The 22749-nt window shown below is 37.5% G+C and overlaps 1 protein-coding gene across 1 annotated transcript in view; it reads left to right on the top strand.

Annotated features, from left to right (window-relative positions):
• SLC6A7 (solute carrier family 6 member 7) overlaps positions 1-22749 on the top strand; it is a 45263-nt gene that overhangs the window by 5696 nt on the left and 16818 nt on the right. Inside the window, exons 2-8 of the mRNA XM_087709456.1 lie at positions 9543-9726; positions 15108-15239; positions 16878-17112; positions 18397-18535; positions 19333-19467; positions 20763-20866; positions 22305-22429. Of these exons, the coding sequence (XP_087565582.1) occupies positions 9543-9726; positions 15108-15239; positions 16878-17112; positions 18397-18535; positions 19333-19467; positions 20763-20866; positions 22305-22429 (1054 nt within the window). The remainder of the gene's footprint in view (positions 1-9542; positions 9727-15107; positions 15240-16877; positions 17113-18396; positions 18536-19332; positions 19468-20762; positions 20867-22304; positions 22430-22749) is intronic.

The raw sequence follows: 22749 nt of genomic DNA, 5'->3' as shown, positions 1-22749 counted from the left end.
CTTCTGACCTTCAAAAAAAGTGTTAAAACCTGGTTCTGGCAATTTACATGGGGGCTGAAGAATGAGAGGCAACCCTCAGGATGTTTGCTGCCATAAGGGTGATCTCTCCACTTTTTAATTTTTTAATATTGCAACTCTATTTTTAATACAGTTTTTAACTTTGCATGCATTTATGCTTTTATATTTGGTGGCATGTTTTTATTGTAAGCTGCCCAGAGTCACAGGTGAGATTGGTGGTATGGAAATGAGATGAATGAATGAATGGATGGGTGGGTGGGTGGATGGATGGATGGATGCATGCTTTAAGGCATCAATCAATTTTTCATTTCCTAAACATATTTGGGCCAACTGCACCTTTCTTCATTTCAGCCAGAATCAGAAGACCCTTTAGCATATGCAATGTAGAGCTGAATAATTATCAAATTCCTTCTCTTTCATATGAAATACAAGGCCAGATACAGTAATTTATTTGTCTCGGTGCTTCTCACTTCCTCCCACTCTGCTTTTTGTTTCAATAGTTTCTTTTCCATTTCCTATTTTTACTGTATCTGTTGGAAGTCTTTCTAGAAAACGTAGGTAGATCTTGTAGGAACAATTACACACTCTCCGAAATTCCCCACAGAGGGGCTCTATTCTTGAGGGAGTTTTCCTTTGTGCCTTCCTTCAGAAGTAAGGAAAAGAGAGAAAACATAACATACAATCTTTACAGCCTCCAATGAAAACTTCTCACACTTTGTTATTTCTGGCAGTGAATGCCTGTGAGTGAGAAAGAAAGAATCACCCAAGATCTAGTCTTTGTTTTCAAAACCACAAGGTAATGTAAACTAAAGGCAGAAAATGATTAATGATATTCATAAAAAATATAGAATACAACATAGCTTGAACACCAAACATTTTCCTAGGTGAATGAGAGCTGGGAAGAGATTTCCACAATCCATTAAGACCAGGAGGTCAAATAACCTGAGCCAGGGGGGAAAATACCTCAAGGTTCTCTTATTATAGCGATTTGATAAATGAAGGATTTGCTGTATTTTCATCCTATCCAATATTGTGGTGCACAACATCAACCCGTATTCAGATTGTCCTTAACTTACAACCACAGTTGAACCCAAAATTTCTGTTGCTAAGCAAGCCAGTTACTGAGTTTTGCTCCGTTTTACCACCTTTTTGCCACAGTTGTTAAGAGAATCACTGCAGTTGTTAAATGAATCAGCAAATCTAGCTTCCCCCATTGACTTTGCTAATCAGAAATTGTCTGGGAAGGTTATAAATGATGATCACATGACCTTGGGATAGGGCAATTATCAGAAATACATGCTGGTTGCCAAGTGCCTAAATTTTGATCACGTGACTGTGGGGACGTTGCAATGGTCATTAAGTGTGAAACTGGTCATAAGTCACTTTTTCAGCACTGTTATAAATTCAAATAAACACTAAATAAATGATTATCTGTAAAGGACTACCTGCAACAGAAAAAAATGGTTTGGAACATGTTGTGGTGATTACTATTTCTTTTTCAAAGCCCAGCTCGTAAGACACTACTGACATATTAATGTTGTGATCCGCGAATGCCCAGCAGAGCTGGCAGCAGATTTGGACAGGGAGGAGGTTGGGGAGGAACATGGGATAGTCCTGGAGTCTGGGGAAGGTTCTGACGAGTGCTCTGTGTCGGAGGCAGAGATAGGACCAGGGCCATCTGACAGTTATCATCTGCCTTCAGAGTCAGACATCAGTGAGACAGATGAGCAGCTGGAGCCTGTTCCCAGTGTGCGCATGCACAGAGTTGACAGATGAAGGTAACAGCTAAGGAACAAGGGTTGATTTGGGACTAAGGCCACAGGTGGATGGTTAATGGCCCGTCCCATAGGGCATAAAGGAGGAGCGAAAGGGGAGAGGTGTTTTCAGGAGACAATTAGTTCATTCCTGCATTCTTGCCAAGTATTGCGGCATCTGAAAGATATCAGCTTGGCCAGTCTCCAAGCCTGATAAAGTTTGGTAATTGTGAACTATCTTGAAAGACTGTGGGCCGGGACTTTGCTGGAGAGGAATTCATTGTAAATTAAATAAAAGGGGCTTATCGGGAAAAGGACTTGGCTTGGTACTGTTGGGGAAGCCTAGGTCAGAACAATTGGGACCATTTCATCCACCAGGTGCATATATATTGTTCTGACTCAGTTAAACTTATAAATTTCAGGAATAAATCACAGCCATATAAAAATTGATGTAGTGCATTAATCTTTTGCAATCTGGTGTTGGACTCTATTTCTTGTCATTTCCAATAAGAGGGACAATGTGATCAAAATTCAGATACTTGGAGGTGTAATCTAAATCTGGAAGGCACCATATATTGGAAAAACTGCTGATAAGCACTTATCTATCTCACTTATTTTTAATTGGTTTAAATGTGGCAAACTGATCAGATGCAAACTTCTTAAGTCTAAATCTGCTTCTTCTGCATGACTTTTCAAATGGCAATTTGTGACTATGGAGAGTTGAAGATCATGGCATCTTATTTCCTTGAAATGCTCCAAACCAGACTGTTTCCTGCCTCCTTCACTCTCAAATCTTACATGAACTGAAAAAGTGGAAGGTCAGTTTGCCCATCAATGGATTAGCCTTGACATCTTGAGTTTACCAGTTTACCAGGAAGTGTTATGTAGCATGTAGTGTTTCCACAGTCATTTGGAAAATTAAAAGTGGAGACAATAACCAAGGTTGCCTTGGAGAGATAAAGAGATTAAAAGCAATTAGTTTGGCCCATAATATAGTTTTAAATAGGGTTGAAAAGAAATAGCTTGTTTTAATCTAAAGATTTAAGCTGGGCATATATTAAGTAAAAAAACCAACCACCCCAAGCCTTTTGCAATTAGCGCAATACAGTTTGTTTCTAAAAACAAAAGTATTTTAATTTTTTGTAAAGTTTACGGTGCATTCATACCTTTAATTACAATATAGATATGACTTCTATGTACTGTATGCTGACCATCGTTATAGGTGTGCATGTACATACAGAGCTGAGTCTTTGTGACTCTTCACTTTACTTTTTCTCATCTTAATATATTTTCATAATTTCAGTGAATTTTTTCCACCTCACAGAGCTTTCAAATAAAGACGATGTGCATCCAGTTGTCCTGCTTTACTCTTTGTGTTTTCATGTTACACATTCATAAAAGAGTAAAATGACTAGATCTATTAGCATCTACTTAAAATCCGGTTGCTTTCTTGCCAATTTCTGTCCTCTACACTCTAAACTGCTGTTGAGTACAATCTTATGTATGTTTGCTCAGAACTCAGTGTCACTGTTTTATAGTGCAACTTTCCTTTGGAAAGTATATTTAAGGTTATGTTTTTCAGAAAAAATATCTGTGAATTTTTCATAATGCTGTGCAAAATTACAAAGAAAGCTTGATAATGCCTTTGTCCGTATCATTTGGAAGTCTTCTTCATCCTGGCATTCTTAAGACCTAGAAATATTCAAATGGGTTGAAGCTGTTGTGGTGAACTAAATGCATCCTACAGAGAATGCACATGAAAATGTGTTCTGTTACATAGCTTTTTAACTATGTATGTACATTTACCTATGGCAATGTTTCTAATGCTTAGTGACTTTAAAATATGTGGATTTCAACTCCCAGAATTCCCCAGCTAAGGAAGACTTTCAAAAAGGTTTCTCAGACCTGAGAAAGAGAAAAACATTAGAAAGAAACTCAAGATAATCCTACCTTAATGTTGCTCGTATTTGATGGGACAGAGAGAAACTGTGTTAGGCTTTCAGGATTATGTCCTACAGCATTCCTGGGATTCCTATCACATCTGTTTGTTGGCCTAGCCTATAAAGTGCTGATAACAATTGCAAAATGAGAGTCCACAGAATGCATAGAAAAGTCCATTTTCCATAAGAGAAGGAACTTTATTTTAAGTATGTGTGTGACAAAGTAAAAGGCACTCTTTTTAAGGTGAGGGTGAAATATAGGGACACCTGTAGAAAGCTGAGGGTTCCTCAGAATCCCTAAATGAGCATTCTTGATGTGATGCCTGTGACATTGTGGTGTATATAGAAAAGAAGCAGAGCTGTGTTGTGGCATCATGTCACATGTTTTGTCATTAGTCATGGGTCGCTGACACCCATCCTCCTACAACTCTTTATTCGTTTATTAAATTAATTTGTATGGTTGCTGAACTCACACACAATGAGCTTGATACTCAGAGATTTCTGTTTTTTTGACCAGCAAAAATGATGCTAAAAGTTCTTGTTGTAATAGAGGATTCATAAAATAATTCAAATGGTGAATCAATACTCACTTTTGGATTTCATAATTTGGATTCAAATTTAGGTTCAAAATGGAGGGGATGGGAGGGGGGATATAAAAACAACCAAAATCACCATCTTATTCACCCTAAATATGAATTCCCCATGTTATTAAATTTGAAAGAATTGTTTAACTGGGTGATATCACATGTTATAAAAGCTTACTCAGTGCTCCATGGCTATAGAAAGTTTGTGAAACAGACATCCTAAAATAGTGATGGCTAACCTTTTTGTAAAGGCGTGCCAAAATTGGGCATATGCCCAGACCCACAATGGAATGCATCTTACCCACCTGCAGATGCGTGCAAAACCACAACAACTGCACCCATGTGTGCAAATCTCCCTGTGTGGGGGGAGTTTTTGCCCTCCCCAGGTTCCAGGGGCTTTCCTGAAGTCTGGTGAAAAACAGCTGCCTCCAACCCCTGGAGACCCTCTGGAAGGTGGATTTGGATCATTTCTGAACTTCTGGTTGGCCTTTTGGGCCATTTTTCATCCTCCCCAGGCTTCAGGAAAGCTTGTAGAGCCTGTGGAGGGTGAAAAACAGACCCAATTGGCCAAACAGAAGTTTAGAAATGATCCATTTCCACCTCCTGGAGGGCCTCCAGGGGGGTGGGGGGTGGGGGAGGCCATTTTGCCCTTCCCAGGTTTCAGGAAAAGCCTCTAGAGCCTTGGGAGGGCGAAAAATAAATTCATCTGGCCAACCAGAAGTTTGGAAACGATCCATTTTCACCTTCCAGAGGGCCTCCAGGGGGCCAGGAGAGGCCATTTTTGCCCTCCCCAGGCTTCAGGAATGTCTCCGGAGCCTGGGGAGAGCAAAAAACAGGCCCAAAAGGCCAACCCGTTGGTCCTGTTTTTCACCCTCCCCAGGCTCCAGAGGCTTTCCTGAAGCCTGGGGAGGATGAAAATGGCCTCCATGGCCCTCCAGATAGCTGAAAATCAGCTGGCCAGCATGCGGATGTGTGCCGGAACTGAGGGCTAGCATGCCAGCAAATATGGCTCCACTTGCCACCTGTGGCATACATGATATAGGTTTGCCATCATGGTCTTAGAAGCTGAACCAGTCTTTATTATTACATAGTGTTAAATTTAAGAGTTCAGAACAATAGCTTTAAAGAGCCAAGGTGGCGCAGTGGTTAAATGCAGCACTGCAGGCTACTGCTAGATCAGCAGGTCAGCGGTTCAAATCTCACCGACTCAGGGTTGACTCAGCCTTCCATCCTTCCGAGGTGGGTAAAATGAGGACCCAGATTGTTGGGGGCAATATGCTGACTCTCTGTAAACTGCTTAGAGAGGCCTGAAAGGCCTATGAAGCGGTATATAAGTCTACTACTGCTATTTCAGGAAAATATGTTCAGCTGAATGAAAATAAAAGGATCATTAACAGCATTTATTTCATATGATTTTATGCTGCTTCAATCAATTTCGGTTCTAAGCAGCTCAGAGAGACAATCATAAAACAATAAATGGTACAACAATCATGCAAACATAATTATAATCCCTGTAACATATAACAATAATTAAAATCATTATTCTCTCTTAGCCCTAGGAAGAAGGTAATGTTGAATTACTCCCAAAAAACGTTTTCAAGAAAATTGCAGGGATTACTCTCGGACCGTTGACAAAAGTCAAAACTGCCTGCCTTAAAGGCACAATCAACCAACAAACCAACAAACCATATTAAATCCTGGCATCCTAAATCAAAACTCTAGAATAATCCAGCTTGATAATTGATGGCAATTTTTTTCCTGGAATTTGTTGGCAAAAAACCCCATTTTTTTTCTAAGGTTTGATCCACCAGTGTCCCCTTGTAAATTATCATGACAGCCGGTTCCTCTTCCTTTTTAGACATAAACACATTCTTTGTTGTTCATGACTGATATTTGTGGGAAATCGTTGGACGATCTACATGAGGTAAAAATGTATCATATCAATCTAATTCCACTTTTTTGGTCAAAAATAGAACTAGTATTCTAAAGCAGAATTTCCATATAATTTAGTCATAGAAGATGTGATAATATCTGAACATTCAAAAATGTATAGTTTGGAAATGCTTGGAGGTGGGGAAGAAAAGTAAATGTTGACTTATAGTTCAAAAACAGAGTAGAGGAAGTTTATTTATCTATTTGTCAAATTTAAAGGTTGCTGAGCTGCTGAGTGGTATATGTTATTACACATAATAGGAACCATAAAAGAAAGAAAAGAATAATGTACTTACAGAAGAGAGAGCACTGAGAACAACAAATAAAATCCTATAAGAGGATTGACACCACCCTAACTCAGGCCCTGAAGGGAAAACCTTAATAGTGCTCCCCTATTAGGGCCAGCTTCCTCTGTTAACTTTTTCTTCATTGTTTCCATGGAAACTGAGAAAAATAAGCTTTGCCTCTATAACTGTGGTAAATGAAAAGAGAGCGACTTGTGAAAAAGAAGGGCAAATGCCTAAATTAGGTCAGAGCTCTCCAGACTTCCAAAATTCAGCCTAGAATTCTCCAATGAATATATGAAAGACCAATATAGATTTTAGCTATTTCCTAAATATCCACAGTGGGTCATTCCTAGGTAACCAGAGAGCATTTCTACACATGCGTTTTGGGTTCCACCTAAATCAGCCATACTCTGTGGTCCACAACATTATTGCTCTTTGGCAAGTAATCCATCAGCTTACCCTCAGGTGTGAAAGCAGAGTCCAAAGACAGTGGTAACACTAGATCACATTGGTGGAAAACAATTGTCCCATTTTGTCTCCTGCTCTTTAGTTCTTCCCAGTCTCTGTTGAATCACATCACTGTTTTACCAAGCTTCATCTAATTGTCCCCCATCAATAGGTCTTTTTTCTAAGACTGAAATATGAGTCAGTCTATAGACTATAGCAAATACATATTACACAAAATGATGTAAATGTAGTAAAAACTGTTACACATAGAATATATAGAATATTACATATAGAATGACAAAAATGTATGAAATAATGTAAATGCATAAATATCTAAAGTCATAGTTAAAAAAATATTTAATATATTATATACTTTACAAAATGACATAAATGTAGTTAAAAACTGGTATACATAGAACATACAGAATATTATATAGAGAATGAAAAATAATGTATGAAATAATGTAAATGCACAAATATATGATTTATTGATACAGATAAAACAGACACAACAGATAGGTTAAAATGTAATGTGTTGCAAAGATGTGAAGTTTGTACAAACAAAATAAAATTTATTAAAAATAAAATAAAAAATAGGTCTTTTTTCTTTAAATAATTTGACAGAGGAGTAAGGGTGTTGTAGGATGAGTATTAGGTGCATCTTTGTGTGTAAGTGCTTCTCTTTTGGCCACCCACACTGATTAACTCATCTTGCATTTTTAGGATAGTGGAGATGGACACTAGAGGTTGTAGAAATGACAATGTGAAAGTGCCCATAGTTTTTCACATCAAGAAGGAAAAAAAAATAGCAATAGCAATAGCAATAGCAGTGGACTTATATACCGCTTCATAGGGCTTTCAGCCCTCTCTAAGCGGTTTACAGAGAGTCAGCCCAAGCAAATCTATATGTACAATTTCCAGATTAGATGGAGCCCATGAAGCAGTTTCTTCAAAAATTGTAATTGGAAGTCATGGAAAGGGAGGAGCACTTTAAAGGCAGAGTTAGTTGTGCTGTTCTTAAATAAGACAAGTGCATTGACATTTTTAAAACACCTGGAAGGGATATTTTCATAAAGCCTTCCCTAATGGAGTATCCATCTTGGAATTATGATGGGCACTGTTGCCCATATGTTGAGACTGCAGAATTGGGACGTTTTATCTAAGGTTATTAGGTAAGTCCTTGGAAGATTTTCTTTCTGCTATCAACTACTATTTCTAAATATTCTACTAGCATATTTAACCCTGGCAGTTGTTAGAATGCAGTATTGCAGGCTAATTCTGCTCCCTGCCAGGAGTTCGATCCTGATGGGTTCAAGGCTGACTCAATCTTCCATCCTTCTGAGGTTGGTAAAATGAAGACCCAGATTGTTGGGGGCAATCTCACAGGTTAGGTCTCCTTCGGATTCCATCCGCCAGCCAATGTCGGCTAGTGACCCCCGAGGGAGAGCCTTCTCTGTTGCAGCTCCAGCCCTCTGGAATGATCTCCCCATCGAGATCCGGACCCTTACTACCCTCCTGGCCTTCCGCAAAGCCACCAAGTCCTGGCTGCTCCAGCAGGCCGGGGGGCTTGTGAAACATCCAGCCCCACGGAAATTGTGAATGTTGCGGTTTTTGTTTTAAAGTGTTGTCTTTGTCCAGTTTCCCCTTCCCTTGTCTATTGTGAGCCGCCCGGAGTCCTTCGGGAGTGGGCGGCATACAAGACAAATAAATACAATACAATACAATACAATACAATATGTTGACTTTGTGAACTGCTTAGAGAGGGCTGTAAAATCCTATGGAGTGTTATATAAGTCTAAGTACTATTCATAGAAAGCATATCAAGATGGGTAAATTAGTACTAGTTGTTGGACTACCAACCTGTACAACTTAATCCGATAGGATAAACAGTAGAATTTAAAATGCTTCAATGAGATGACGATACAAGGGTTCTCAGAAAGACTCTTGTTGTCATGTAATATTTAATAGTGTCCATTCTTTTTTTCTTGACATGATTGTGGATGCTCCTTTGCAAGTCACTGTGCTCACACAGATTCTGGCACTGTGCTAAAGCTCTGTGTGGTTATGTCAGTTCACATAATCCACACTCCCACTTCAAAGCAGCTGGGCTGTGAGGACTGCCAAGCGCTTTCCATGGTACTGGAGGCCTTGGTGTAAAGGCTGTCAGATTTGTGAAGCAGACCAAGAGTCATATCTGAAATATATGAATTGACTTTATGGACAGAAGAAGTATTGGTGGGATATGAGAAAGGATATGAAATCCTACTTGAGAAGTCTGAGCTGTGATGGCTGATTTACACATGCAATTTACAATGTAGTGCAACATCAAAGGATGCATTTTTATTTATTATTACATTTCTTTGCTATCTATCTCACCTCACGATGCATACTAAGTAATATGAAAAGCTCTGGTTCAGTGAACTTATGAAATAAGGACTTGTATAACACATTCTACATTTTGTTAGATACTAAATATGTTAAAAGCTATAATCTCCTTGCTCTGAAATATGCCTTGCCCTCCCCCTTCTTTCATACAGACTCTTTCATTTCCTCTGCATTTCTCTATCTCTTCCTTATCAGCCAGTCATTCCAGACTTGTTAATGACTCCTAGTGACCAAGGAGATGGTGACCTAGAGACCGAATATCCTGAAGACAGGGGAAATTGGACAGGCAAGCTGGATTTCCTTTTGTCTTGTATTGGCTACTGCGTTGGATTGGGGAATGTTTGGAGATTTCCATATCGTGCCTATACAAATGGGGGAGGTGAGAACTTGACCGCCATTGTTCCTTGCCTTTGTGTGGAAGATTTCTATTTTTCTTATTGTTTTATAGTGAGATTTTCATAGATGTATTGACAACTAGCAACAGTAAAAAATATCAGCATTTTTTAAAAAATAGGGCGCCAGAGAAGAGAAATTTTATGTAAGTATTGTTGCTCCAGTTGAAGTGGAAACTGAGCAGTCCACATTAAAACTTTAAAAAGAGTCTAAAGCACAAATAACAACTACCTTTTTACGATCCTGTAATCCCTGAATTCAGGGTAGAATCAAGGCAACTGGATGGAACTGAGTATTTACTGGACGGCCACCCTTCCTGACACCATGCAAAGTTCACAGCAGATATTTTTTTTGCGCCTTAAGAGAGAAACATCTTCCACTACCGCTAACACTCAACCTTCCAAGTGGGAGGCGAGCTTCTTCACTACTAGTCCACTACATCACTCTAAAACACAAATAAACAAATAACATAAATAACAACTTGGAATCTTTCCATGCCATAATTCCAGTAATTAAACTCCTATAAAGTGGAATTTAGTAAATGTAGTATCAAATGTTCTCTGATGCTATATAAGGCATAAATAACAGCATAATATCAAATATAACATCAGAGACACATTAGATTCTACATTTATTAAATTCCACTTTACAGGAGTTTAATTACAGGGGTAATGGCTTGGAAAGAGTCCAAGTCATTATTATGTTATCAACAGCTACTATCACATCAACTAATACTATGAGATATACTGTTACAAATTCAATAGTCGCAAAAACCTCTTAGGGATAGGCATGTGCTTACTTAAGCTTAATGTACAGTTATCAGATAAAGTTAACGTATGAGACAGTCTTTCTGCAAATTAGATAGTCCCGCATATACTGTATACTTGTTCCACTGAGCTTATCCACACTTCCACTATCCACTTCTAAAACTAGTAAGAATTAGGAGCAAGGAGCAAAGTTTAGAAAAAACCCCATGAAGCATACAAATGATATGGAAGAATACTTTCTTGTATTCCATAACAATCACAGCATGAAAATGGTGATAGAAGGCTTACAGTAAAAGTAAACAGACATTCCAAGTATGAACATCCCATTTCTAAATTTTATGTATTATTTCTGCTCATTGCCGAGAGAAAGACTCTGGAGTCTATAGCGTGTCTATAGCATGTATCACCTCTAGTAGTGTCTTTTCCTCCAATTTGTCACCTGCTGTTTGCTCACCCCAGCTCTTAAATAATTTAATACATTTCTTCAAGAGTTACTTGTCACTAGAGATGCTGCAGAAATCTGTCACTGGTTTCTGTTCAAATACAATGGCGCATAATTCATGGAGTCTGCAAATGTCTTATTTCAGAATATTTCTCAGTTGTAAATGTACGTACAAAAGTTCCTATCTTTGGAGAAGTGACCTTCAAAAGCAAGACTAATGAATGTGATATGGACACAACTGGATGTAGATTGATGTGTATATTCATGCTTTCAAATGTTGTCAACAAACAGTCAATTGATTTGGTCTCTGCTGATTATTAATTGATAAGGCTGCACTCTCCAGCATCTCTGGCATGACGTACCTGCATTCACCTATAATTTGCTAATGATTTTATCTCTCTTTCTCTTGTTCTTCTTTTTTAAATATGTGACAAGTGTTGCTTTCATCTGAACTGTGTAGCTGAAAGCTCCTGCTCCTCATCAAAATATTTCTGGGTCCATGTGAAATTCAGGAGATTTTTTTGGTAAATGAAAAAAACCTCTGAAGGCTTAGAAACCTGGAGAGAGTGAATTCTTATCCCTCCTTAGGCAGGAAAGTTGGCTAGGTGATTTTGAGTCTGCCGAACCCACCTCAATGGGTTTTTGTGAGGAAAATAGGAGGAGGAAAGAGTATTAGATATAGTCACTGTCTTACATTATTTATAAAAATAATGTGGGATATAAATATGTAAGTATAAATTGTGTGTGTGTACAACACAACCTTTCTTTTAAAACATTCTGGCCATCATAATATGTCACCTATTTACTGTGAAGCAGCTTCAGCATGACGCCAAGCTTCTTTGCCAACTATCATATGTATTCCCAAAAGCCATGCTGATGAATCAGTAGGTGGCTTCCTCGTTCTGAGTCAATGTGTTATTCAGCTTGCATGAATAAATTACACCAAAGGGCAACACACTGCTGGAAATGTTTTCTACTGGGGAACAATATCAGCAAAAGGAAGGGGAAAAAATTCTGATCTTCCAAGATTCAATCTTGGGAAATTTAATATATTCCTTCCAGGATGCAAATATGATTAAGAATTATTTTTTTTATCCCAACACAAATTAATTTGTTTTCCATTGACTTTATTAAAGTTATGTTTTCATTGCATTTTCCTGCAGTTCAGACAAATAAACACTGAGGACTTGTCATGGACAGAAAATGTTATAAATTTGCCAATAGTGAAAAATAATAGTTACACTTCAAATATGGAAAACACAAACAATCCTTTGGCATTTTGCAGTACATAAATATGTATAAAGAATAACTGTAATAGAATCATTGGCTAAAGGAGTAGGGGGGGGGGGAGTTAAGAAGCATGCCAGTATGGAGTTGCTTCATACTGGAGGAGGCAATGAAGGAAACATTGTAGACTTGACTCATGAAGTCTTGTTTTCTGATTCCTAAGGGAATGCAGCCAGTCTGGTGAGATTTATGTAATACAGGCAATCAACAATAAAGAGACTGCTTTGCCCTATTTGCAAAGTTGTTCTGGTTCCTTGCGCTTGATAAACAGTTTCTTGCACAAGACAAACAAAACAAAACAAACAAAACAACAAGTTGGAAGGGACCTTGGAGGTCTTCTAGTCCAACACCCTTTTAGGCAGGAGACCCTACACCATTTCAGACAAATGGTTATTCAATAGTTTCTTAAAAACTTCCAATGTTGGAGCATTCACAACTTCTGGAGGAAAATTGTTCCACTAATTAATTGTTCTAACTGTCAAGAAATGTCTCCTTGTTTCTAGGTTTAATCTCTCCTTGACCAATTTCCATCCATTGCTTCTTGTCCTACCCTCAGGTGCTTTGGAGTGTAGGGAGCTTGACTCCCTCTTCTTTGTGGCAGCCCCTGAGATATTGGAACACTGCTATCATGTCTCCCCTAGTCCTTCTTTTCATTAAATTAGACATATCCAGTTCCTGCAACCATTCTTCATATGTTTTAGCCTCCAGTCCCCTAATCATCTTTGTTGCTCTTCTCTGCACTCTTTCTACAGTCCCCACATCTTTTTTACATTGTGGCGACCAAAACTGAATGCAGTATTCCATGTATGGCCTTACCAAGGCATTGTAAAGTGGTATTAACACTTCACATGGTCTTCATTCTATCCCTCTGTTTATGCAGCCTAGACTGTGTTGGCTTTTTTGGTAGGAATGACTGACCCAAGATCACTCAGTAGCCTTCATGCCTAAGACATGACTAGATCTCATGGTATCTTGGTTTCTAGCCTGTTACCTTAACCATTACACCAAACTGTCTGCCTGTCCCCTGCTCACTTCTAGTACTCAAACATATATTTGTGATTTAATTTTATTAATTCCAACTATATGTATTTTAGCATCAAGTTCTACTTGCCAATAAAAAAAGAATGATAAAATAAATAACTACTTTCACAAACTAAAGCCTGCCAACTCCTGTAGTAGTAAATTCAGTTTTCTTTCACATCTAAACATTTGGGTTGGAACACATTAGCCTTCAAGGTTCTCTAAGAAATGTATCCAGATGGGGTCCTGACACATTAATAGATACTAGTGACTGTGAGAATATATAAGTGTATCTAAATAGTCATCCCATGTTTTTCTTCATGTTTTCCCATCTTTTTTTCTGACCACAAAAAGTTAGGAAGAAAGGAAGATATAGTACACATACACCATCTACTGACTTTCCTTCTGAAGCACATTGTGCCTCAGTTCCCATCTACCAAAGAATAAATTAAAGCTTCCTTGAATCTTTGAAAGCTACTATAGACCAGGTCATAGTATTCTTCAGTGGAAAACTAATACAGTGTTATCTACTGTCTGGTGTAGATTTTCTGAACTTCCTGGAGATTTACTGACTAGTACCAGATTTCTAAAATCTCCAGGAAGTTCCACACAGGTTCTTCAAACCATTGCAGAAGAAGCTGAGCACTTCTATGATCACATGTTGTTTACTGTGCCCAGTAATCAATCCATTTTATTTCTGAATTAACTGCAATGTAACTTTAATTACACAAAAACCAAATGTTCCTTTTTCAAGATTGAAGTTCTGTAAAACATGAGGTCTGGCTGTTTTCTTACTGTAGAGACTGCCTTGTGGTCTCTAGAAGTCAGCCAACTTCTTACTTCTCTACATAAAAAATCATCCTCTATAGGTCTTTTAACTGCAACTTCTCACTGATGCCTCCCCTCCCGAAAATGCACAGAGCATGAATTAAATTTATTAACGGAGGCAGAGCTTCCATTGAATCTTGCTTGGTTAATGTTCTCCTATTTGACAACAGTAAGGAAGTTGTGATTAGGTCTTCTTCGCTTCTTGGTGTTTTGAAATTGGCAGCAGTGATGATCAATGTGCATAATTTTCAACCAATTCTGATGGATTGGGAAAAGAAAACTGGCAATTTTGACACAGATAGAAACATTCTTAGATGCTAAGACACAGAAATATTCTCATAATGTTAAGAAGTTGTCCTAGATCTTTTTACACATAGGAGATACGTTCTACCACTAAATTCGAATGCTACAGAGATAAGGAAGAGTTGTAAGAGTTGTACACTTTGTGTTGTGGATTTAAAATATTTCAAAAGTAACAAGCAGAGAGAGTACTATCTCTTTCCTTCTCCTATTTCATACCTAGTATATGTAGGCAGGAGGAAGAAAAAAGTTCTGAGTCAAATTTTCAATTTGGCATCTGGAAACTCTCATGATGAGATTAACCTTTATAAGGCAAAGTTCTAAAAGGAGAATGCAAAATTAGATTAAAATTTGCTTGATCCAGCATTTTATCCTCACAATAGATGATGGATGACATCTATTGTGAGGATAATAGTAGCAGGATATGAATGAAATACTAGTCCCACTCTGATATTCCAGAGTAAATAGTATAATATCCCTGATACAAGGGACAATTGTTTTTAAATTTGGAGAACCACTGAGAGCTTCTTTTAGGTTATCCACTGTATGTACTGAATCTTCGCATCTCTCACTTTTACTAGATGGTCCATATTCTAGTTTTATGAGGACCATACCAGCTATATAAGGAAGGGGTATCATTTGACTCATGCTGTGATTATCACACTCAATTTTCCATCCCAATTGTGTCCCCTTTGTCACTTGTTTGTAATTTCTCTCCTGCAGGGGCATTCCTTGTTCCTTATTTCATTATGTTGGCTATATGTGGGATACCCATCTTCTTCATGGAGCTGTCATTAGGCCAGTTCTCAAGCCTGGGGCCTCTTGCTGTTTGGAAGATAAGCCCACTCTTCAAAGGTCTGTATGCAATGCTAATCTAGTTTCGTCATCAAGCCCATCTTCATTTCTTTTGCAGACTAAATTCTTATGGTTGACAGTGGAACAGGTTAGTCCTCATGCATTGTAGAGATGAAAGTAGAGCCTTCCTTACCACAATAGGTGAGAACAGTAATTGAATACTGGAAGTATGCTTTCATTACTGTGAAAGTGAAAAAAATATTTGGGAAAATAATTTTCTCTCCCATGTTTTTAGAAGCGTGACTGTCCAGGTGGACTAACACGAGACAGATTGAATATAGATTTTTTTTTTTACAAAGCTGACACATTTCAAAATTAACTCACTGAAAATTATGTTAGAACAGTGTCCTAGAATTCAATAAATTCCAAATGTGTTAAGAATGAATGAAACTATTCACATTCCCAGCCGTTTTTTCAGCTTTACTAGTTAAGAACTCTGGGAGTTATAATTCCAATACTTCTGTAGGACTTTAACTTGAATAACTTGGATATTATGAGATATCCTGACTAATTTAGGATTTTGAAAAAATAGTGCTAAATTTAATGCACTTAAAGCAATAGAAGATAGCAGGACTATTGATGCCCTCACAAGGTGGCTAGAAAGAGCTAGCAGTCTCAACTGAGTTCATGGGATGCATTTATAGCAATAGCATTTAGATGTCTGTGGAGATTTTCCATTATCCAGATCATGGTTGTCCCAAAGGTGCTTTTTCAAGAGGCTCTGGACTTTCTGGGGGCGTTTTTTGAAGACATTTTGCTTCTTATGCAAGAAGCTTCTTCAGTTCTGACTGGATGGTTGGGAATGGGAGTATAAATCCTTCCATTCCCCACCACCCAGTCAGAGCTGAAGAAGCTTCTTGAATGAGAAATGAAATGCCTTCAAAGAAAAAACCAGAAAGTCCAGTCGTCTCTGGAAAAAATACCTTTGGAACAATAGCATTTAGGTTTATATACTGTCCCATAGTGCTTTACAGCAATCTCTGGTTAGTTTACAATGTCAGCATTATTTGCATATTGCCCCCAACAATCTGGGTTCTCATTTTGTCAACCTCGGAAGCAGTGGTGGGATTCAAATAATTTAACAACCGGTTCTCTGCCCTAATGACCATCTGGGTAGGTGGAGCTCAGTGGTCATGTGACTGGGTGGGCGTGGCCAACTCAAGGTCACTCAGGTCGATGGACACTTCGCCTTAGCTGTTACAATGTAATAAGGGTTAACCAGAGAGGCAGTTTCTGTAAGCAGGTCAATAAAGATTAGGCTAGAAACAACACTAGAATGTTTCCTTCCTGCCTTCCTTACAGGATTAGCCCTGTGAAGTGGAAAAAAACAAAAGGAGATTTCTTCTCACAATCAGTTCTCTGAACTTCTTAGAAAGTTACCAACCAGTTCTCCCGAATAGGTGCGAACTGGCTGAATCCCACCACTGCTCAGAAGGATGGAAGCCTGAGTCAGGAAACCTTGAACCCCATCAGGATCGAACTCTAGGCTGTGGGCAGAGTTGCCTGCAATTATGCGCTTAATCACAGTGACACCAGGGCTTCAAGTAGCTGCATCGTGAACATTGCAGTAAACAAACATTAACTCTGGGGGTTGTCTGTATTTTGTTGCCATTATATATCATTTCTGCTCTTCTTTAGGTATTGGTATGGCCACAATCCTGATTGTCTCCTTGGTGGCCATTTACTATAACATGATCATTGCCTATGTTCTCTTCTACCTCTTTGCCTCGTTGACCAACAACTTGCCTTGGCAGTACTGCGGCAACTGGTGGAACACAGACCTGTGCCTGGACCACCATGTCATGCACACAGGGAACAGTGCTGTCCCTTTCAACACTTCTAACACTGTCAGTCCGAGTGAGGAATATTGGAGGTAAGTAGCTTAGACAAGAAAAGTGTCAAGTCACATCCCAGCTTGCCACAGTGGGCCCATTGAGAAAAAGGGTGGGAAGGAAGGTAACCTATGGTGATAGGTTTGCACTCTTCAGTCTAAGAGCTCTCAACACTCATAAGCATGGTCAGAGATTAGTAATTATAGTGGTGCTTAAAAGTTTGTGAATTGGTTTGAATTTTTAATATTTCTGCATAAATATGATCTAAACTGTGATAAGTAGATTTGGATTGTTTTCTTCAATAAATACACAAGCATAATATTTTTGATTCATTTATTTAATTGGCTTCTCTCTATCTGGTGTTAGGATTTGTGTGACAAACAGGTCTCCTTTTAGGTCATATTTATGCAGAAATATTGAAAATTGAAAAGTGTTCATAAACTTTTGAGCACCACCATATGAGAATTGCAGTCTAAAATAATTGAAGGGCATCACATTTCCTACCCAAATCTTCATATATGGTTCATGATGTGGATGTGATATTTTCTGTGAAACCTATGAATCTATCCATATTATTACTACCTTTTATTTTCTAAATGTATAATATTTGAATGAGAATTACAAAAACGAGACTGTATAGAAATCCATATAGGGTTAAAACAGCCAAAGAGGAAGAACTGGAGATTTAGTTCAGCTTCATGAATCTATGTGGAGGCATTATTCATTTTATTCAAAATAAACTATCTTGTTAATAGGACTGGAAATTATTAAAGATCTTATTGACAAAGACACATTAAGCAGAGTGTATGCTAAACTCCATACAAATTAATGTAACATGGGAAATAGCTTTTGTGTGTCATTGCAGCTATCAGACACATAAATGTATTTTATCATGCACACGCATGACACATGCACTCATCACAAATTTATTATTTAAAATAATACGTATTCAAGAAATGAACATTGTATAAAGTGTTTCTTAATTTGTGGTAATATTGCAAATTCTTTATACAAAGAAATCTCTGTTCAAGGAAAAACCATCAAATCCCAAGTTAAACAAAAGCCTCAATTTAATAGGATGTATTTAATCAGATTAAATGCATCTGATTTAACAGCTGTTTAACTATTGCTTCTCTGCATGGTGCACACATATGACTGGGGAAAATATATACACATATACAGTACTGCCATATAAAGCAATCTCCACACAATGTTATGTTTTTTGCTAGTTGGAAAGGCTTTTCAGGCTGATCTACTTTGTCACCTCATCATGAATTGTGGATAGAAATTCCGCCCACTGAAAGCTTTTCTTGGTTTTTTTGAAGCCGATATGTCCTCCACATCCAAGGGAGCTCAGGCATTGGAGATCCTGGGAGAATTCGCTGGAATCTCTGCCTTTGCCTCCTGCTAGCTTGGCTGATCGTGTATCTTTGCATTTTAAAGGGAGTCAAATCTTCTGGCAAGGTAAAGTATAAATTAGGAGAAGGCTCCCATCTGTTTTTTTCCCCACCCTCAAATGATTAAATAATTATATTTGACTTTTTGTAGATGTCGTAATTATGGTAGGAATTGGAAAATATGTTTTTCTATACTTTAGGGCAGGGATGAGTATCTTTGATGTTATTTTTTCCATGGGGTCAATTCCCCCTTCCGAGAATTCTTAAATCATCTATTGTGGCAAAAATATACACAAATCTGAGCTAAAATGAATTTTACATTTCTTCTATGCCAGATCCACTCCTGATTCTTTCAACTTTTCTTTATTTCAGCAATATAATTTTATAGTTGTGGAGGACTGAGAGAAAGTATAATGCTCCAGAATCACCTATAGGTTCTGAGCATTTTTGCGAAATACTACAATACACCTAAAAATGCTGTCATAATACTTTGCAATACTAGATCAAATGGGTTTTAAAACACAGAAAAATATTTTACTTGATTATTAAATAAGATATGTTGATAGTCAGAAGTATTTGATAATAGGTATGACGAGCAGATCCACTAGAGTTCTTCAAACATAGGCTGACACCTTCTGTTTCTGGTTTTTTTGTGTTAAGCAGGTTGTTGAAGGTCTTTATGGCTTCCTCCATTTCTCTCATTTCAATTTATGGATCCTTACTTATTTTTCATGGAACCATGATAACCATTTTGCATATGGCAGTAGTGCAAATTTATTGAAGATTACAAGAGTTCTATGGTTGTTTAAAAAGAGCCAGCATCTTTTTAGAGCTGCTACAAATAAATGCCTTGTTTTCTTGTAGGTTGTTTATTTCACGGCCACATTTCCTTACCTCATTTTGATCATGCTCCTGATTCGTGGGGTGACACTCAAGGGGGCCTGGTTAGGAATCAAGTTCTATCTCACACCCCAGTTTGAGCTCCTACTGTCTCCGAAGGTGAGATCTGTGTCAATATTATTATATAAAAGAGTATATATATACATATATATACTATATATATATATATATATATATATATATATATATATATATATATATATATATATATATATATATATATATAGTATATATATGTGTACACACACACACACACACACACACACACACACACACACACACACAAAAGGGATATATATATATATATATCCCTTTTGACTATGTCATTTTTTGAGTGATCTTAGAAACTAAGCACAGTTCTTCGGTGGGACTTACTGGAAACCCCAGACCTTTGGGTAAACTGGAAACTTTAAAACAAATACTTAAAAAAAGGCAATGACATTTCTGTAATGCTGCCAAGAAAACTGCATTAACCAGAAACTGATCAAGTCATTGCTAAATTAAAAAAAAACAATTCTTTAAGAACTAGAAAGTTTATATATAATCCTGTAATATATTTGAGTGGGCCCATCCACATATATTGTAGTTTACTATTGCACAAAGGAGAAAGTTTGAATAAGTTTTCATATTTCTCTACTATTTGTCAAGCAGCATTTTCTTTGACTTCCATATATGATGAGCACTTATCGCATGGGAAATATCTATCTATCTATCTATCTATCTGTCTGTCTGTCTGTCTGTCTGTCTGTCTGTCTCTCTGTCTCTCTGTCTCTCTGTCTCTCTGTCTCTCTGTCTCTCTGTCTCTCTGTCTCTCTATCTCTCTATCTCTCTATCTCTCTATCTCTCTATCTCTCTATCTCTATCTATCTATCTATCTTGTCAATCATGTATTAGTTTATACATGTATTATGTATAAACATGATTTTGGATACATGAAATGGATACAAATAAAAAGAAACATTAGGACAGAGACAGTAGGCACATTGGTGTGTTTATGCATGCCTCTTACAGACCTCTTAGGAATGGGGTGAGGTTGACAGTAGACTGTCTAAGGTTAAAGTTTTGGGGGTTTGAGGAAGAATATAAAATGTATTTAAAATCAATTTCAGGTAGTGATGAATGACAGTAATTTGGCAACATTTTTCTTTAGAATTCCATCATTATAAAAGCTATGACAGAAAAAAAATGTGCTAGGAAAAACCACTCTTTCTAATGAGCACCAGAGTTTCCCTAGACAGATCGTTCAAATGCATCCTTTTCAAACTATCTTCATATTGATTGTGTTGAAAAAGACAGCTTGAATATGGTTGTGGGTAAACGCTTTAGTAACCAAGACTGATTGCTTCCTGGTTTATTGAAATTATTTAATTTCTTGTTTTCCATTACTAATGTAGGTGTGGATTGAAGCAGCTTTGCAGATCTTCTACTCTCTTGGGGTAGGATTTGGGGGACTTCTCACCTTTGCATCATATAATACTTTCCACCAGAATATTTACAGGTATATCTTTTCAATTTATACGTAATGGAGATGGAGCATATTGAAAGCAAATGATTGCTTTATGTATTTTAAACAGAATCATGGATGGAATGTCAGGGAGAGATAAGGCAATTATGGATATAGTGTAAGATTATAAAAGAGCAGGGAAAGGAATAGAAGGGAAGGAAGGGAAGGGAAACAAAGGAAAGAAAAGGCTAATTGGGTCAGAAGACATAGCTCATTGTGTTTGGTTGTCTGGCAATGGTAGGGACTTTAACAATGGCTTTGTTGAGCCGATGTAAGGTTGTCGCTGGTAAGCTTTTTGTTTATACAGTATATTAGCTTTTAACTTAAATTGGATTGTTTTTTTTGTTTTGTTTTACTTTGCAAGGTGCCTAGAGTTGCTTAGATGATATTGACAACCATATAAATCAAATAAATTATTATTATTATTAAGGTTTATCACATAGTCAATCAGATGTTTCAACTGAATTTGGCATTTTTATCCATCTATGAGTCCTTCCCAAGAACCTGGGATAGGCAGACCAACACCTGATAAAGAACTGACAGCTTGACTTCCCATTATTGTAAACAGATCAACCACCTCCTCCTCCTCCCCCCTCCTTCTATCTATCTATCTATCTATCTATCTATCTATCTATCTATCTATCTATCATCTATCTAATACCTTCTTAATCTTGATTTGCAATGTCTTTTTTTTTTTTTGCAATGTCCACCAGGTAACAAAGAAAAAAATGTCATTATGTTCTTGTCTGTTATGATTGCTTTGTCCCCACTAATTCTCAAATTAGTGAGCATTCTTATGTCCATATCTTATATCTTATATCGGAAGGATGGAAGGCAGAGTCAACCTTGAGCCTGGTGAGATTCGATCTACCAAACTGCTGACAACCAGTGATCAACAGAAGTAGCCTGCAGTACTGCACTCTATCCACTGTGCCACTGCGGCTCTGTATATATGTATATACTGATGTCATTTTAATATGGGAGTGGATAAAAGGTGATCTTTAGACCTTTATTGGCTTGGAATTCCTAATATATCTCACCAATAGTCATATTAGAGAGTGCCGATAACAGGTACAGTTCAACATCTGAAGAATTCTACACTTTACCTTTGCATTAATAGCAAATAAGCATAGCAGCCTGTTTATTATCAGGAGCCATGGTGGCGCTGTGGTTAAAATGCATTACTGCAGGCTGATTCTGTTGACTCCCAGCAGTTTGAGTCTCCAGTGGCTCAAGATTGACTTGGCCTTCCATCTTTCTGAGGTTGGTAAAATGAGGATCCAGGTTGTTGGGGACAATATGCTGACTCTGTAAACCATTTAGAGCACTGTGTATATACATCTAAGTGTTATTGCTGTCTTTTATCTCCTTATACATTCTGTAATGTCTGAGATCAGATTATTAAGGTCCTATATTTTTTTTTGTTCTGTAGAGATACATTTATAGTCACTGTGGGGAATGCTGTTACCAGCATTTTGGCTGGCTTTGCCATTTTTTCTGTTTTGGGATACATGTCCCAAGAACTTGATGTTCCTGTTCAGGAAGTTGCCAAAGCAGGTAAAACCTAAAAAATTATTCTATTTTTTTGTACAAGTATATATGTGTGTATGCAGGTTAGAATGCCAGAGAATTTGATGCAATGATGGAGGGAAAAATATTCAACTAAGTGCCAAATTCCAGATAAAGAAAAGACAAGCAGATATATTTAAATAAGAAATGTAAAGAAATTAAGAACAAAAAAGTGAATGGAAAAGACAGGAGATTTAAGAAAACTAAAGGAATCAAAAGAAACTTTTACACAACATTGGATACAATAAGAAGCAAGATCTAATGACAAAGTAAATATGAGGAAGAAAGGGTACAACCACAAGGAGGAC

Source organism: Thamnophis sirtalis, unplaced genomic scaffold, assembly GCF_051295495.1.
Source record: "Thamnophis sirtalis isolate CommonGarterSnake01/CBP01778 unplaced genomic scaffold, rThaSir2_p1.2 scaffold_3, whole genome shotgun sequence".
NCBI lineage: Eukaryota > Metazoa > Chordata > Lepidosauria > Squamata > Natricidae > Thamnophis > Thamnophis sirtalis.
This window is presented reverse-complemented; position numbering and strand designations above follow the sequence as displayed.